This window comes from Acomys russatus, chromosome 5 (genome assembly GCF_903995435.1).
Source record: "Acomys russatus chromosome 5, mAcoRus1.1, whole genome shotgun sequence".
Lineage (NCBI taxonomy): Eukaryota > Metazoa > Chordata > Mammalia > Rodentia > Muridae > Acomys > Acomys russatus.
The window spans coordinates 59,018,891-59,037,115 of record NC_067141.1 but is presented as its reverse complement, the minus strand read 5'-3'; the positions used below and the strand labels follow the sequence as shown (position 1 = coordinate 59,037,115).

General features: G+C 39.1%; 1 protein-coding gene across 1 annotated transcript in view; it reads left to right on the top strand.

Annotated features, from left to right (window-relative positions):
• The window catches only part of LOC127189549 (cytochrome P450 2C70-like), a 38,448-nt gene extending 20,792 nt beyond the window's left edge, over positions 1-17,656 (top strand). Inside the window, exons 4-9 of the mRNA XM_051146471.1 lie at positions 4,588-4,748; positions 6,017-6,190; positions 7,000-7,141; positions 10,219-10,406; positions 14,869-15,010; positions 17,256-17,656. Of these exons, the coding sequence (XP_051002428.1) occupies positions 4,588-4,748; positions 6,017-6,190; positions 7,000-7,141; positions 10,219-10,406; positions 14,869-15,010; positions 17,256-17,437 (989 nt within the window). The 3' untranslated portion in view covers positions 17,438-17,656. The remainder of the gene's footprint in view (positions 1-4,587; positions 4,749-6,016; positions 6,191-6,999; positions 7,142-10,218; positions 10,407-14,868; positions 15,011-17,255) is intronic.
• The last annotated feature ends 569 nt before the right edge of the window (positions 17,657-18,225 follow it).

Genomic DNA, 18,225 nt, shown 5'->3' with positions numbered 1-18,225 from the left:
TTCTGGTCTTGTCTATTTGGTGCTCTGTAAGCATGTTTAAAGGCATCTTTCTTTAGGTTGGGGAATTTTCTTTTCTGATTTTCTGGAAAATATTTTCTGGTCCTTGCAGCCTGGAATCTTCTCTTTCTTCTATTCCTATTATTCTTAGTCTTTTCATGGTGCTCCTAATTTCTTGGATGTTTTGTGTCAGGATTTTTTTTAATTTAATATTTTCTTTGACACATGCATTGATTTCTTCTATTATATCTTCTAGTCTTGAGATTCTCTCCTCCATCTCTTGTGTTCTCTTAATGATGCTTACCTCTGCAGTTCCTATTCTCCAAGTTTTCCATCTCCAGAATTTCTTCAGTTTATGTTTTCTTTATTGCTTCTATTTTCTATTTCAGGCCTTGAACCATTTTATTCATTCCCTTTACCTGTTTGTTTCTATTTTCCTGTATGTCTTGAAGGCCATTATTTGCTTGATTGTATTTTCCTGTTTTTATTTGAGGGATTCATTTGATTCCTTTTTATTTATTTTTTATTTTTTTATTTTTTTCCTTTTTTTAAATTAATTTATTCTTGTTACATCTCAATGTTTATCCCATCCCTTGTATCCTCCCATTCCCCCCCCCCCATTTTCCCATTATTCCCCTCCCCGATGACTGTTCCTGAGGGGGATTACCTCCCCCTATATATTCTCATAGGATATTAAGTCTCTTCTTGGCTACCTGCTGTCCTTCGTCTGAGTGCCACCAGGTCTCCCCCTCCAGGGGACATGGTCAAATGTGAGGCACCAGAGTACATGAGAAAGTCATATCACACTCTTCACTCAACTGTGGAGAATAATCTGACCATTGGCTAGATCTGGGAAGGGGTTTAAAGTTTACCTTCTGTATTGTCTTTGGCTGGTGCCTTAGTTTGAGCGGGACCCCTGGGCCCAAATCTGCTTATCATATTGTTCTACTTGTAGGTTTCTAGGACCCTCTGGATCCTTTTATTTTGCTGTTCTCCCATGCGTCTCTCATTTAGAGTCCCAATAGGATGCCTTCCCCTCTGTCCCAGTTTCCTGGTAAGTGAAGGCTTTCGTGGGACGTGCCCCTTGGGCTAGTATGCAGATATAAGTGAGTATATAGCATTTGATTCTTTCTGCTTCTGGGTTAACTCATTCATTATGATCATTTCTAGCTCAATCCATTTATCCACAAATTTCGGGAATTCCTTGTTTTTAATAGCTGAGTAGTATTCCATAGTGTATATGTACCACAGTTTCTTTATTTTTTATTTTTTATTTTTATTAATTTATTCTTGTTACATCTCAATGTTTATCCAATCCCTTGTATCCTCCCATTCCTCCCCCCCCCATTTTCCCATTATTCCCCTCCCCTATGACTGTTCCTGAGGGGGATTATGTCCCCCTATATATTCTCATAGGGTATCAAGTCTCTTCTTGGCTACTTGCTGTCCTTCCTCTGAGTGCCACCAGGTCTCCCCCTCCAGGGGACATGGTCAAATGTGAGGCACCAGAGTACGTGAGAAAGTCGTATCACACTCTCCACTCAACTGTGGAGAATATTCTGACCATTGGCTAGATCTGGGAAGGGGTTTAAAGTTTACCTCCTGTATTGTCCTTGGCTGGTGCCTTAGTTTGAGCAGGACCCCTGGACCTAAATCTGCCTATCATATTGTTCTACTTGTAGATTTCTAGGACCCTCTGGATCCTTTTATTTTGCTGTTCTCCCATGCGTCTCTCATTTAGAGTCCCAATAGGATGCCTTCTCCTCTGTCCCAGTTTCCTGGTAAGTGAAAGCTTTTGTGGGACATGCCCCTTGGGCTAGTATGCAGATATAAGTGAGTATATACCATTTGATTCTTTCTGCTTCTGGGTTAACTCACTCATTATGATCATTTCTAGCTCAATCCATTTATCCACAAATTTCGGGAATTCCTTGTTTTTAATAGCTGAGTAGTATTCCATAGTGTATATGTACCACAGTTTCTTTATCCACTCTTCTACTGTGGGACACTTAGGCTGTTTCCATGTTCTGGCTATTATGAATAAGGCTGCTATGAACATGGTTGAGCAAAGTTTCTTGTTGTGTGCTGGAGCATCTTCCCAGATCTAGCCAATGGTCAGAATATTCTCCACAGTTGAGTGGAGAGTGTGATATGACTTTCTCACGTACTCTGGTGCCTCACATTTGACCATGTCCCCTGGAGGGGGAGACCTGGTGGCACTCAGAGGAAGGACAGCAGGTAGCCAAGAAGAGACTTGATACCCTATGAGAATATATAGGGGGAGGTAATCCCCCTCAGGAACAATCATAGGGGAGGGGAATAATGGGAAAATGGGGGTGGGGAGGAATGGGAGGATACAAGGGATGGGATAAACATTGAGATGTAACAAGAATAAATTAATAAAAAAATAGTTTAAATAAAAAAAATGAAAAAAAAAGAATATCTAGTGTTTACTGGGAGTTCTGGGGGAAATCATATTGCCCTGATATTTGTTGATTGTGTTCTTATGCTGGCCTTTAGCCATCTGGTTGTCTGTGGTCTTGCATGGGTTTCTCAGGCCTTTGTGAATCAGTGAGGTCCTGCAAGTCTCCTCAAGACAGCTAATACTGCTGTGAACTGAAGGCTGCATTTGTACGTCTGCAGAGTCTGGAGTCATCTTCAGGATGGTGCAAGTAGTTGGGAAGTCCAAGGTGGTAGCTTGCATCTCTTCTCTCTGGAGGAACATGGAACACAAGGGCACTGGCATTTAGGAGTCAGCTTTGCAGTTTCTTCTTTCTGGAGCCCATGCTGTGTTCTTGGCACTCAGAGTCTGCTGGGCTCCGCCATCTTGGAACAGGGTCCCTGTATACTCCTATTGTTTAGGCACTATGCACAGGGAGATCAGTAGAACTGTGGACTAGAAGTTGGGACACTGTTTCTGGTGTCCAGGTGTTCCTCTTTGGGAGGTGGGAAGAAACTGAGGTCTAGATACTGGAGTGGTGTACCCCTGGAACTGGGGACCCTTGCTGGAGCAGGCAGAAGGTGCTGGGCACTGTGGGCTGAAGACTGTGTACAACTCCAGGATTCAGTAAGGGTTGACTCATATCTTGGCTATCTGTTCAATACCAGGAATCTAGATACATTTGATAAATAAAATTTATAAATTCCTAAGGGCTACTCATGTTCACAGTAACATTTGTATAGTTTATTTGTCTTGCTTATTTGTTTAGCTACTTGTATAAACTAAGTCGTACAAACATTGTGATATTCTATAATGGTACACCATAAAAAAGATCAAGAAAGTTCCCAGTCTCCATGGACTGCATTTATGGCTTCAAGTTTACTGTATTTGTGGTTTAAAGTTTGATTTTGGTGATAAAGTATCTTCAGTTAAATCTTAAACTCTAAACTTTAAGGCTTAAACTTAACAGGGATAAATCTGTAATCCTAATCTTATATATACTATATATTTATTATAAACTGTTAAAAATAATTAAGACATACAAGTTAATGTGTTTTGAACTTTAGCTTAAAACAAGTAGCTAAATCAGGTATAATTAATAAGATGGTCCTTGAGCTCTTCTAAGATCTGTTGAATATGGCATTTAAAATGATTAGTAAGTAAGCTTACCATGGTAGACAGACACACAGGCTCCTACCAGGAATCCTGGGGTCTCCAGGAAAGATAGATGAGGCACAACAAATCAACTTGTACTGTGATGATGCGGGCCACTGGGCAAAGTTGCCTCATGACTTGCTTGCTTCCTGGACTCTGCCAAAGCTGTGGACATTTTTCGGTTGATTGCCTTACTCTTCTGGTCAAGGTGGGCCAGTCCCCAGGTACCTTCCCCACAGGAAAATCTCTCTGATTTTGGTTTGGCAGCCTAGGGCTGACACTGCTCTGTATGGCAGCTACAACGTCTGTCCCCAATGAGGTAATCAGGACCATAGGGGCCTGGGGCAGATATCTGGGTAGTGGGTAGGTCTCTATCATTTTAGTTGATCTATAGGCATTTGGATTATCTGTCATGTTATGGTTTATCCTTCTCAGATCTATGATGATATTCACTGACTAACTATAGCTCCTTCCTCTTCACATGTGAAAATCAGGTCTCATCTTGGAGCTACTGAGTCACCAGCTGGGAAAGACAAACACTTTACCTTGCTACCTGACTTTAAAGAGATAAACTCACAAAACAAGTTTGGAAGTAACTTTTTACTATTCCTTTATTTAAAAGAACTGGTTTTCACAATAACTGCTCTCAGTAATTAACCATCTGTGTCTCATGGTAAATGATTGGATAAAAAAGTTTAAAATTAATGTAAGTTTTGAGGTTCTAAGAAAGCATTTAAAGGATCTTTTTTCATTTTTTTCCTATTCTGAATGAGGACTTTAAGAGCCTTGTGAAAATAAGAGAATATTTGTGGACTACAAATGAGATGGAGCACATTAGATAGTTTATTTGTGGGGCACAGAATAAAGTGTCTCTCAGCCCTGTGGAAGTCACAGCAATGATTCTTTCTAGGTAGCTCCTACTCCTAAATGTTGTAAGTTGAAAACTAAAGTCTGTATAAGGCTTGCATATCAACTTTTAACTTCCTTTGCTTTAGGTGCTCCCTGTGACCCTAGCTTTCTTCTTGCCTATGTTCCCTGCAATGTGATCTCTGCTGTCATTTTCCAGCATCGTTTTGACTACAGTGATGAAAAATTCCTAAGCTTCATGGAGAATTTTAATATAAGCCTTAAATTTTTAGCATCTCCTTGGATCCAGGTGAGGTCCAGTTCCATATATATGTGCAAATGTTCTGTGACACTGGTCAATACAGCCACCATGCAAAAGTAACTACTTAGGTTATGAGCTTTATGGGTTGACAGCAGGTTTATTGAAGGAATGCCTTTCTGAGAAGATGTGGATAGTTTTCAGCTTCAAAGTGAGCCCATTTGAGTGAACTCGGGAACATGAAAGGACTTTTACAGGGTGGCAAGGGCCATCAGAAGGCTGCGTGCTGACTTGTGAATTCTGTCCTATAACTGTCCCCAGGCCCCTCTTTGATTCTTTCCCCCTGTTTATCTCCTTCACTCTCTTTCCCTCTCTTCATTTTTTCTATCTCTCTGTCTTTCTTTTCTTTCTTATCAGAATACACATGGGTGAAACTTATTTCCATCTGCTAGGTGATTTTTCTAAGTAGTTAGCCAAACACCTTCCCACCTGTTAGTTCTCCATTTAAAGACCAATATTAGCAATTCTTTGGCTCATATTTTTTTTTAACACAGCCAGTGAGAGATTAATACTTTAGTATGCTCGGTAACCTGCAGTATTTCTTTGTATTATTATTTCTGTAAGTTTCAGTGTATAGCCCAGGCTAGCCTTGAAGGTGTGATCTTATTTAGCCTATGATTCTGAAATTACTGGTATGCATCTGTTTAATATCAGTGCTTTTAAAAAGGGGTTTATTTTATTTCAAGTTATGTTACCTGTGTGTCTGTCTGTGAGTCTGTGGGCATGTGTGTCATGTGCTCTTCAAATCCAGAAACATGTGATGGGTCTCCTGGAACTGGAGCTGGAGGTGGTAATGAGCTGCATCCCATGAGTGCTGTGAACTGAGCTCAGGGCCTCTTATCAGCAGGGCATGTTCTTAACTTCTGAACCATCTCCCTAGGTCCAACAGTAGTTTACTGTCTTTTAGAGGCCACTAAATTGCTTGGCATAGTGATGTACCCTGGGCTACATAGTAAGGTTGGGGGCCAGCCTGGGCTGCTTAGTAATACTGGGTCACAAACAACAGTAGGACAGTGGGATTAGCCCACACATCCCTTTGGAGATTTGTTGTCAGAAACTAAATGTCATGTGGAGTTGCTGTACACACTGTGCACATGGCTGATCTGATGGTTTGACTCACACTGTGCCTGCTTCTCCAAATGTCAGGCATATAGGAGCATAGGAGCCATGTGCAACTTACCTTTATGAAGTGTTGGATAGTTAGCTATGGCCTGGAAGGTTTTCTCATTGCACTAAATGCAAGTTTGTTTCTTTTCTAGCTGTGCAGTGCCTACCCTGTTTTATACCATCTCCCAGGAAGCCATAACACATTCTTTAAACATGTCAATGAACATAAAAAGTTCATATTGACAGAAATAAAAAGGCATCAAGAATCTCTGGACCTCAGTAGTCCTCAGGAATTTATTGACCATTTCCTGATTAAAATGGAGAAGGTACAAGTGATCCTGACTTGCTACTTCACATCTGTGGGTGTTCTGACTCATTTCTTCTGGACATATTAATTGCTTGTGGAACCAAATCATATGGACTATTTAAGGATTGTTAAGAAATTCTGTTTATTTAGAATTAGAAAGTCTATGTTTACCATGCTCTGTATTTTCAGGCAAATAAAAACACATGCACAACCACTCAAGAGTGATGAGAACATGTCATTATATATAAAAGAGCCTCCACAAACGGTAGGCGTATGACTTAAGGCACACAGGACTTTTTAAAAAAGAGACTCTAGGACATCTATGCAATTTAGCTAGGCTTTGACGAAGCTCTAGTTTAGATTAACAGGAGGATAAACTAGAGAATGGTAGTTGTAGTCATCAAGTAAGCTAACATTGTGAAGATGATATTGGCTTGAATAACGGTGGATGTGAGGACTGAAGAGTTAAAAAATAGCAATGGACTTTTGATGTGTGAGCCCTGGAGACTTTAAATATAGTAAAGACTCAAAAGATACTCGAACTTATGTGATTTTCAAGTGCCTTTATATACATTATATTTGAAAAGGATCACAGAGTGAGAAGGTAGGAACAAGAAAACATTTGGAATTTTGTACCTTAGAATATGTTTTAACTGTGTGAAGGGCCACTGAACATCTGCCTTTATCTCCAGCTAGACCACTCTAATGTCTAGCTTATCTACAAAATTCTCGTATCATATCACATTATTTCACCACCTGTAAGCAAAGCTTTAAATCAAACAAGCACACAAACAAACAAAACTAATTCCTGTCACCTGTAATTATTAGGAAAAACACAATGAAAAGTCTGAACTTACCTTGGACAACCTGATTGCCACCATAACTGATCTTTTTGGTGCGGGAACGGAGTCAACAAGCTCTACAATAAAATATGGTCTTTTGCTCCTGCTCAAGTACCCAGAAGTCACAGGTATGATCATAGGTGGGCAGATGAATGTCCAGGTACAAATGGGCAGATAGCACTAGAAACTGCCTCACCTTTCCTAGAATGGACACTGAACTAGAAACATTTGTATGATTAATACATTTACCCCTCCCCATTGGATGAATTCAATCCAAATAGATCACAGTAAAGAAAATATGAACTATTTAATGCACAGAGAAGAATGAAAGGGCAGTGGCCATTATTCTGTCTGCTATGAGGTGGAATTCTTGATTTATGTTGGGACAAACACATAACAATTTTCTTAGGGTCCAAAAAGCAGTAGCCATTCTCTCACATTTTAAAACACATCTTAATAAATATATTCATTTTCCAGAAAGTATTTATTATTATTCTGGAAAACAAATGCTTTTGTTTTCCAGAAAGTATTTGTTACCATATATTAATTATAGGCAATGATTTGTTTCATTACAACATTTTCTTTTTCTTTTTAAAATTTAATTTAAATTTTATTAATTTATTCAGATTACAACTAAATTGTTATCCCATCTACAACATTTTCTTATATGTATAAGTGTTTTGATTACACCCCAATTGCTCTCTCTCCCTCTCCTTCCCAGTAATCCCCTTCCTCTTCCCAACTGGTCTCTTTTTTACTTTTACGTCATCTTTTTTTCTTACTTTTTCCAGTAAACCAATAATTTTGGAAGGCATGATGTAGATGTACCATTTATGGATGACCATTTACAATAAATTAAAAGTCACTTGTTTTTAGCTTGTCTGTCCAGTCTTTGTAACAACCAGCATCCAATGCAACATGAAGCTTCTCTGACCAAAATTTGGAGTAGCACCAAACTATGGGTATAATCATTAATCTTTAGAAGGCAATTAGATGGACACAGAATATGAATTTTGCACGTCAAAAGCAATAGTTTCCTCTTGAGGGCCTGTAACATTCTCAACCATTTGTCCAGCATTGCAGTACCAGGCATGAATGCTCCCCTACCAAAAGTGATTGAAATCTAATCAAATTAAATTTATGACAGAATATATGGCATTTGTATTCTCTGGGCCTGGATTGTGTCATTCAATATAATATAGTCTGGTCCTGTCTACTTACCCGCAATTTTATAATTTCATTTTTATCCACAGATGAGTATAATTCCACTGTGTATGTGTACAGCATCCGAATTATCCATTTATCAATCAATGGGCACCTTGATTCCATTTCCTAGCTACCATGAATAGGACAACAGTGAACCCATATGAGAGAATATCTCTGTAATAAGAAATGGAGTCTTTCTGGAAAATACCCAAGAGTGTATATTCAGGCAATTAGTAGTACCATTTCTAGGTTTCTGAGAAAGCTCTACACTGATTAGTTATTGTGAGTAGAGCAGGCACGAACATGTATGAGCAAACGTTCCTGTAGTATTTTCTAGCCCACTATCAAGCAACTAAAACACAGACACCTGTTATAGTTTAAAATAGTGTTGCTTCATCTGGAGCAGGGTAGATATTAATCCCCTAAACTACCTCCCAAATATCTCTGCCCTATGCCATGCCATCTGCTTCTGATAAATTCTATCAAGCCTCCTTCCACCCATCCATAATCCTAAATACTTGTGAATGTTCTTCATCTGGGCCAAATCCTTCACCCATACCACTGGCCATGTCTTCTCTACCTCACTCATGGCTACAGCCTCCTTCCTCTCCTCTTCTGTCACTCTTCTCATCTCCTTCCCAAGATCCTTTTCTGGTCACTGCCTTCTTCTTTTCCCAAGAACTTCTCTCTCTTCCAAAGCCTTCAAACCATAGCCATGCCTATCCCATTTGCCTGCCCAGGTATATTGGCTTTTTATTGGTCAAACAGGAGTAAGTTTTAAAGCCAGGTTACACAGTGATATTTGGGGTACATTAAAAGACAGCAAGTAATAATTAGCATCAAAATACATCAGACCAACCTCCAACACCTTCCCACATCCACAGCAGCATGTGTTGTCAGATTTCTTAATGATATCCATTCTGACTAGGGTGTGATGGCATCTCAAAGTAGATGTAATTTACATTTTCCTGATGACTAGGGACATTGAAAACCTCCACAAATACTATTTAGCAAGTTTTGTTTCTTCTTATGAGAACTTTATGTTCATTTCATCTGTCCAGAATGGCAGAATTTTTTTCCTGTGTTTAAAATTTACAGCTCTGTGTAATTTCTGAGTATTATTTCCCTGTCTGGGGTTCTCTGTTAATGCTGCAGTTAGGTGTTTGTTTATTTGTTTGTTTCTGTGCAGACACTTTTGGTTGTGTTTGGTCCCATCTGTTGATTCTTGAGGCCAGTGTCCTACTTTCAGAATTTGTTTAGCAAGTTCTTGCCTTGAAGTCTACTTCTAGACTTGCATCTTTGATGTTTTCCTAAAAGCATCAGAATTTCAGGCTTCAACAAAAGTCTTTGATCTACTTTGAACTTATTTTTTGCATAGAGTGAAAGACATGAATGTGATTTTATTTTTCTGCAAATGGATATCCAGTTTTGCCAACACCATTTGTTGAATGGGCTGTCTCCCCCCTTCCAACTGCATGTCATGTGTGTGTATATTTGTGTGTGTGTGTGTGTGTGTGTGTGTGTGTGTGTGTGTGTGTGTGAGAGAGAGAGAGAGAGAGAGAGAGAGAGAGACAGACAGACAGACAGACAGACAGACAGAGACGGAGACAGAGACAGAGAGACAGAGAGACAGAGACAGAGACAGAGAGAAACAGAGAGAGATAGAGAGAGAGACTACTCTCAATGCATTTATTTTGCCATTTTTCCTCGGTGTGTTTGTTTTTGTTATATGGGGAAGGTATTGACTGTGTATGTTAATATTCTATCCTGCTGCTTTACTGAAAGTGTTTTTATATCCTCTAGACATTTTATGGCAGATCCACAAGTGTCTCATATATATAACCTTGCCATCCATGTATTAGTTTTTCTCCTCTTGTGAAAATGGACGAATTTAGTTTTCCCAGCTCTCTACTTCCCATCACAACTTGAAAATGATCAGGAATCATATGAAACATAATTGTTTTCCATTTTATAAAACCCATGATTTCTGCCCTGGCAGCTAAAATTCAGGAAGAAATTGCACGTGTGATTGGCAGCCATCGGAGGCCCTGCATGCAGGACAGGAACCACATGCCCTACACAGACGCTGTGCTGCATGAGATCCAGAGATACATTGATTTTGTTCCCATTCCTTTGCCTCGTACAACAACGCAGGATGTGAAGTTCAGAGGATACCACATTCCCAAGGTGAGATGGGTTTCATCTGTGCTGCTCACTAGTCATGTGATCAACTCAGCCCCTCACCCTGTATTCCTTTGCCTGTCATTTGTTGATATGGTTTTGTAACATGATTTGGTTCTTAGAAAATTTTCATGTCATTGATATGTCCATAACCTATCTGTTAATGCAATCTACTGTCCACGTCCTTGCTTTCTAGAGGGCTTTACTACTGTGTTGGGAGGATGGTCTGATATATTTTGATGCTACTTACTGTTTGCTGTCTCGGTGACTTATCTTTTGATTAATAAAAAGCCATCTCACCTGGGCAGGGCAGAGGAGATAGGTAAGGGCTAGGAGAGAGTGGAAATCTGAGAAGAAGAAAGACCACCACAAGGAGAAAGAAGAGAGACCTAAAGGGAAGAGGGGAAGGCTGCCATGGATTAGATGGAGGAGAAGCACATGGCCGGCGTGGATGGAGAATCTGGCCCAGATGAAGAATATGAGCAAGAATATGAGATTGTAGATGGGAGGTAGCTTGATAGAAGTTATTAGAAGTGGATGGCATGAGATTGAGACAGGGATCCCATGCCTGAGGCCCTACTCCAGAAGCAGAAAGACTCACATGGTATATACTCACTTATAATTGGACACTAGCCCAAGGCGCATGTTCCATGATAGTCTTCATTTGCCAGGAGATTGGGATAGGTGTGAGGACTTCCTACTGGGACACTAGGTAAGAGCAATATAGGAGATGGGGAAATAGAAAGACCCAGAGGGTCTTAGAAACCTACAAGAAGAACATTGTAATGGCTGGATCAGGGCCCAGGGGAGTCTGCTCAAACTATTTCATTAACCAAGGACAATACAAGTAGTAAACATTGAACCCCTACTTTGATCTAGCCAATGAACAGGACATTCTTCACAGTTATGTGGAGAGCAGGGACTAGCTGTGACATGAACTCTAGTGCCCCATATTTGACGACCTCCCCTTGGTGGGGAGGTCTGGTGGCACTCAAAGAAAGAATAAGCAGACTACCAAGATGAGACTTGATAGCTTATGACCATAAAGTAGGGAAAGTGGTCCCTCTTTGTCATAACCTAGGGGAGGGGAATAGGGTGAAAGCAGGAGGGAGGGAGGAATGGGAGGATACAAGTGATGGGATAACAATTGAGTTGTAATCTGAATAAATAAATTAAATAAAAATAAAAAAAGAAAGTAGTTTAGAGGATCAGTATCTGCCCTGCCCCAGGTTAACTAAGGCTATTTTAAAATATAACAAGTGTCTGCGTCTTGATTGATTGTTATCCAGGCCTATAGATAATACATGTAATTTAAAAACAATACTACTGTTGTCAATTAACCACACTTAGGAAAAGTACAGTCTAACAATATCTTTTATCTTCCTTGCCTTGGCGGAATTCATCTATGCAGCTTGGTAAGTTGATAATATTCCAAACATTGACGCAGTATTTACACACACACACACACACACACACACACACACACACACACACACACACACAATTTATTTGGATACTTGGTTTTATTTTGGATTTAAAAATAATATCTCAGCTCCACCCTCCCTAGCACTGGAGTTTACAGCCATGTGCCACCATTTTCTGATTACTTTTAACCAACATTTAGTATTTTGTTTATCAATAAATAAAATTACTTTATTTCAATTAGCTCATAAATTAAAAATATTATACTGGGACCACTGGATCCATCAATGACATAAAAATGACATAAAAGCTTATTAATATTTTAAAGCATAGACCTTTTGCTGGGCAGTCTCCTGACTACTCTAACCTGACTATCCTGGCAATAGGTTCCTCCAAGTGTCCCAGCTTACTTCTCTGTTCTGCTCTGGTCTAACTGTTCACCCCCGTGTCTGCTGGTGAATCTCCTACCTCTGAATTTCTTCTCCCAAAGTCTCTCTTTCTGCTTTAACATTGGCTGTCAGATATTTATTAAAGCCAGTCAGATACAATTCTAGTTTGCCATAGGTAGGTGAGAAAGGAACAAATATTTAAAAAAATGAGACCATATTTTGGTCATAGAAATAATAATACCAAGATCTGTTTCATATTTAGCTCTTTGTCAGGATGGATTAACCATTGAATATACAGAGAAACATCTTCACACTGCACCTGAACTTTTCCCTCTTTTAGTCCAATAAATGCCTTTTTTTCTATAACATCAATAGCCTATATACAATAAGAACAATTATGAGATCTATTGGGTAAGAATTACATTTAGAATGTCCAATCAATTTGTATTTGACAACCTTGGAAAAGTACTTCACCATCTGTTTTATTTTGGTGAATCAAAAGTTACGTGCCTAAATCACTTTCTTATCATAACTTGCATTTATCAACCTAAAAATATTTTTAGACCCTAAAACATCCCTTTGATCCTAAACATCTTAAGCTTTTATGTCTTTTAACTTTTAACAAGGAAAACTATAAGACCATTACTATCTAGTCTTTTTTCAACTTTAAAGCACTTTTTAAAATTTATTATGTTTCCTTTTTACCATATACATTTAAATTATTTCACGTGAGTGGAAATAAACTACATACAGCAAGACAATCATGAATTATATAAATGTTACATTCATAGTGATTGGCTATTTGTATTTGGCAAACTTGAAGTAAACATCTTTCTTATCTTGTTGGGTCCAAATTTCTGAATGGAGATTAATATCATATCTCATCTCTATTACCTTAAAGCATCTATCTTGATTTAAAAACATCTTAACCCCTAACTTAGCCATTAAAGGCTAGGCTAATACAACCAAAAGCTATCTAGTCTTTAACTCCATCAGAGGTCCAAGAGGATAAATATTACCTGAGTAAACAGGAAGTGCTGAGCAAGCAGCTTTCAAAACTGTAGAAATAACAAAGACTGCTGGATACCTGGACAGGTACCTAGGTTCCTCTATATTTGTGGGGCCTTTATCTTTGACTGTCAGGCCCTAAGATTTGACAGACTTTATCTGTGAAGGAGGAATTTTGAAAGATTGTTCCATCTTGTCTCTGTAAAGTGGGCCAATTTACTTTCCAGTGTTCTGCTTGTGCATAGTTTGGACATCATGCTGTTAGGGGTCAAGGTAACAGATAGTTTTTGTCCAGTGGCTTGCTTTGCCACAAGTGAAGTAGACTCCTAGTGGAGTTTCTTCAGTGTCCATCATCTTCAGAGGAGAATGTAGGTGCTTCCAGAAACTGATATGTCTCTCTTTCAGATAAGCTTTTTATTATTAAAATATCTTAAATGCCATATTCTCCAGATCTCCGAAGTGTTTGAGGACCACCTATCTATCTCAGTATATCTAAATAGACAAACACTCCTTGTTTCTAGCTATTTACTTTCTTATTACCTTCAAAAACATATAGAGAGGCTAAATAGAGATTATTTATGTAGTTAAGACTACAAGTTTGATTATTTAGAGGTGACTAATTACTACTTTGTATTTTTTAATTATCCCAGTTTGCAATAGTAGTTTTCAAGGACTGCAATTTTATATTACATTTTAAAATGAGTTGTATATGTACAATACCTTAAGCCAGAGTTGAAACATATAATCAGTATGTTGTAGCAATATACAATATACAATATACAATAACTCATCCCAATGTCAATATTTGAGAGTTGTTGTTACCTTCTTGGTCTAAAAGAAGATACAATAGTCCACACTTTTTTTCTTTTTCAAGGAGATACGGTAATCTATCCTTCTTATCCTTATATCCCAATATGCCCTCTTTTTCTTTCTTATTACACCGTAACACCAGACTGGAGAGAAAGAAGGATAACGGGGAGAAAGAAAGAAATTCCTGAATCTAACCTCCTTTACATGGTTTCCTCCCTGACCATGGCCACTAACAACTTGTAACCAACCCCCTGATGACAAGCATAAATTGCTTTCCTGCTGTGTGGGGGACAAAGGAATCTTCTGGGGCACTAAGAAAAAACTGGCATATTGTCCAAGTCCTGGAAGAGCTAGCTTTTTCACTTACTGTCCACTCTCTGTGTGATAGGAATGTGTGGGGCTCAACTGAAGTCCTGTCTGAAACAGTCTGTGAGGCTGGCCTGTTTGAGCCAGCCTCTTTGAAGTTGTCCTGACAGCTTTTAATGTTTGGCCCAAACACGTTTAGTTCACGAGGTCTCTAGAAATGTGAATAATCTTACCCAGAAAGATTAGGGCTCTTCTGTTCTGGCTACTCTGCTTCTTGGAGTAACACTTTCCTTTTTGGTTTCTGTGTGGTCCTTACATGGGAAGCTTGACTCTGGTTCTTTAAACAGGGAAACTAAAGCTGTCTAGCCAAGACAGAGTCACTCAATCCTTCCCCCTGGAATCTGTTCTCTAGATAATACCAGATAATGGAAAATCCACTTTGTACTATTCCTTTTTTTCAAGTGAGAGATGTCTAAACTATTTTCAGGTTCCATGACCTCCTTCCTAAATTACTTTTCTTTTCTTTCTTTCAGGGCACCAGTGTAATGATATGTCTGACTTCCGTTCTTCATGATGACAAAGAGTTTCCCCACCCAGAGAAGTTTGACCCTGGCCACTTTCTGGATGAGAGAGGCAACTTCAAGAAGAGCGACTACTTCATGGCTTTCTCATCAGGCAAGCTAGCTTTGCTTTCATGTGTGTTAGGGCCCAGGTGAGGTGAGAGGAGCTATGCATGGAGGCTCCTGTGGCCAGAGGCAGCACTGCCAAGGTGAGGGCTGCTTCTCATTCAGTTAGAGGTTCCATGCACCAATTCTGCTTTCGGACTTAGGGCTGAACTTCTCAAGAGCTCCCCATGAAAGACATCCTATTCCACTGAGGCCTTTCTCTCCACCCAGAGAAACCAGTTCACTGTAAATCCAAGGGACATCTTATATGTAGCAACTCTGTGCTCAGATCCAGGAGTATAGTGTTTGAAAGACACAACCAAGATAAGTGAATAGGATGAGATATTTTCTGTGAAAATGTGCTATGATCAAGTTCTATGCTCAAGGAGCCCAGAGACAATAGTTTGCAACTTTAGTGTTTTGTCTTTGTCTTTTTCTTTCTTTGATAAACATTTTTATTTTATTTGATTCATTTCACATTTTTAATTTTTGAGATTATAGCATAAAAGACAACATTTCTCCTTTCCCTTTCACCCTACAAACCCTTCTAGATGCCCCTCTTTGCTTGCTTTCAAATTCATGACCACTTTTTTCATTGTACTCTGGTGTTTTTGAAGGACACCAGGCCTAATGGTCAGACTGTAAGATCCAGTTGCTGGCAGGAAGTGTCATTTAAGCCTTGAAAGGGTCTCAGAAAAGAAGAAGAAAATAGTTCCACTCCAAGGGATGATTAAAAGTTGAAGGAAGAGGCTGGTCCCATAGGGACAGAAACGGTGACAGAGTGTGGAAGAGTGCTCAAGATGGGCACAAGAAAAAGGTTCTAATGGACCAAAAACAGGGCCCAGAACCTCTCTGGTGGAGGCAGAGTTTTCTCCACTAGGAATTGATGTACTGTAGAGGTTTATAGCCAGCAGTCATAGCCAGTGCCTGGCAATGTTGAACCAAAGGAAGAAACAAACTTCCAACATCTACCTCTCTGGATTTATTCAGAAGCCTGAGGGGAGTTCTTAGGTTAATGCAGTCCATAGAGGTAGTGCAGTTCGGTTCTAGGATGCATATAAACCAAAGGAAGAAAGAGAAAGAAGTCAATGCTGGCATAGTCTGGAGGAGAAATTGCAGGAAGAGTGGAGGCTGAAGGTCCTTTTCTGAAATGTTAACAAAAACTGGGGCAGAAATAGTAGATTTGTTACAAGGTTTGTAAGAAATGTGCATCTGGCAATGTTTCCTGTTGTAAGTCCACACGGGGTGCAATGCTCAGAGAAGATCGCAAAGGGTGGAAACGTGCTGTCAGATCTCTTTGTCTTCCCTGCTGTAGTTTGGATTCTTTCTCAGGTGAGGTTCCTGTGGATGTCTCGGGAATCTCCTGCTGTGTCTGAACTCTGTGGACATTATTAAAAGAGCTAAGACTTTGTTCTCAGAACTCATAAAATTTTCAGACTGACTAATAATTTAAATTTCTTGGACACTGTTCAGCATGAGAACCATTGATGATTATTGTGGCAATCAAAAACTGTGTCAATTTTGTATCTGATCATGTTTAAAAAGTTCCTGTAGACCACATGACATCTGAGCTGGATCTAAGGGATACAGATAGACAAAAGGAAGAGAGCAGCGGCAGTCCAGTCTACTCAAGGAATGTGACATTAAGCCTGATGCTGCCAATCTGTTTTGGGGTGGGAAAATAGTGATGCCTCCGGTATTAAAAAAGCAGAAAGATCAGGATGAAATTAACGTTCTAATAAGCACTTGCAGCTGTATTATAACATTTGTTTTTGTGCCTGACTACTTCCAATTTTAGATTTTTTTCTTTTTAGCAGATCTCTGACTTGTTTGAGTTGCAAAGGCATGTGGATCTCTGTGAGTTCAAGGCTAACCTGGTATCCAAAGAGAGTTCCAGGACTGCCAGGCCATTATGTAAAGAAACCCTGTCTCAGAAAAAAAAAAATGAATAATGAAAATAGTCATAAATTGAGAGTGTGTGCAATATGGCGCAGGAAAGCTTGCAGTAGGGAAAGTGAAGGTTAAAATGATGTAACTATATTACAATTTTATAAATTTAAAAATGTAAACTAAAAAACAAAAATAGTGGTTAAACAAGAAAAGAAAATTTTCCTGAGGAAAGGAATCAGGATAGTACAAATACAGTCAGTTGTAAGGTTATTAGTCTAGGTTAATTAGTCGTTTATTAACACATATTCTATGTGCATTATCTCACAATCAGAATTAAATGACATCACTTGCCATGTCCATTTTAGGAAGAAGAGCTTGTATTGGAGAAGGTCTGGCCCGCATGGAGATGTTTTTAATCCTGACCAACATTTTGCAGAATTTTACTTTAAAACCTCTGGTAAATCCAGAGGATATTGACACTACCCCAGTTCAAACTGGTCTAGTGTCTCTTCCTCCATCCTATGAGCTCTGTTTCATTCCTGTCTGAAGCTGAGTAGTCTTCCACATGGATGACCAAGTCCCTGCTTCCACTTGGGAACAATCAGGCCTTTCCTGTCCTATGCACTTGCATCCTGCAGTCATACTTAATGGCAGGCACACTACCTCTGAACTGTCCTAATTTCTTCTCTGTTCTTTATGAACCAGTCCCACTTTTCATATATGAAAAGCCTCACAGTTTCAGCACCAATGACATTTTTGCTACAGTGTGTGTCAGATCATTAGCTACATTTTCACTTGAGTGCATTCCACATGAAAGGTGTAGTGTCAATCTCATGTCTTGCTTTAGTAAAAGTTACCAATCAGAGTTTATTCTGTGATTTTCAAGAGAACAAATTAACCATGGAACTGAATCATTTCTCTTGTTTTACTATCTAGGAGAATAATTTTTTGACAGTGTGGCACGTATACATTTCCTCTTTTCATAACTTGTTCAAGTATGATTATATGTACATTTTTAAATGATGTGTGCATGGTTATGTTTGTAAACAAACAAGCAGATTTATGTATGTATACATAGGAAGATAGTAAGGGAATATCATGCTTGCCAAGTGGACACCACCACACAGACATACATGCAGGCAAAACACTAACATCCATGAAATGAAAATAAACAACAAAAAATCAAATGTCCATATGTGTGTGGATTTGCTTCTGGGTCTTCAATTAGATTAAATTGATCAAGTTGTCCTTTTCCCCCTGCCAATACCTTGTGGTTTGTTGTTATTGTTTTTTAGTTACGACTTCTCTGTTTGAAATTAGGGATGGCAGATACCC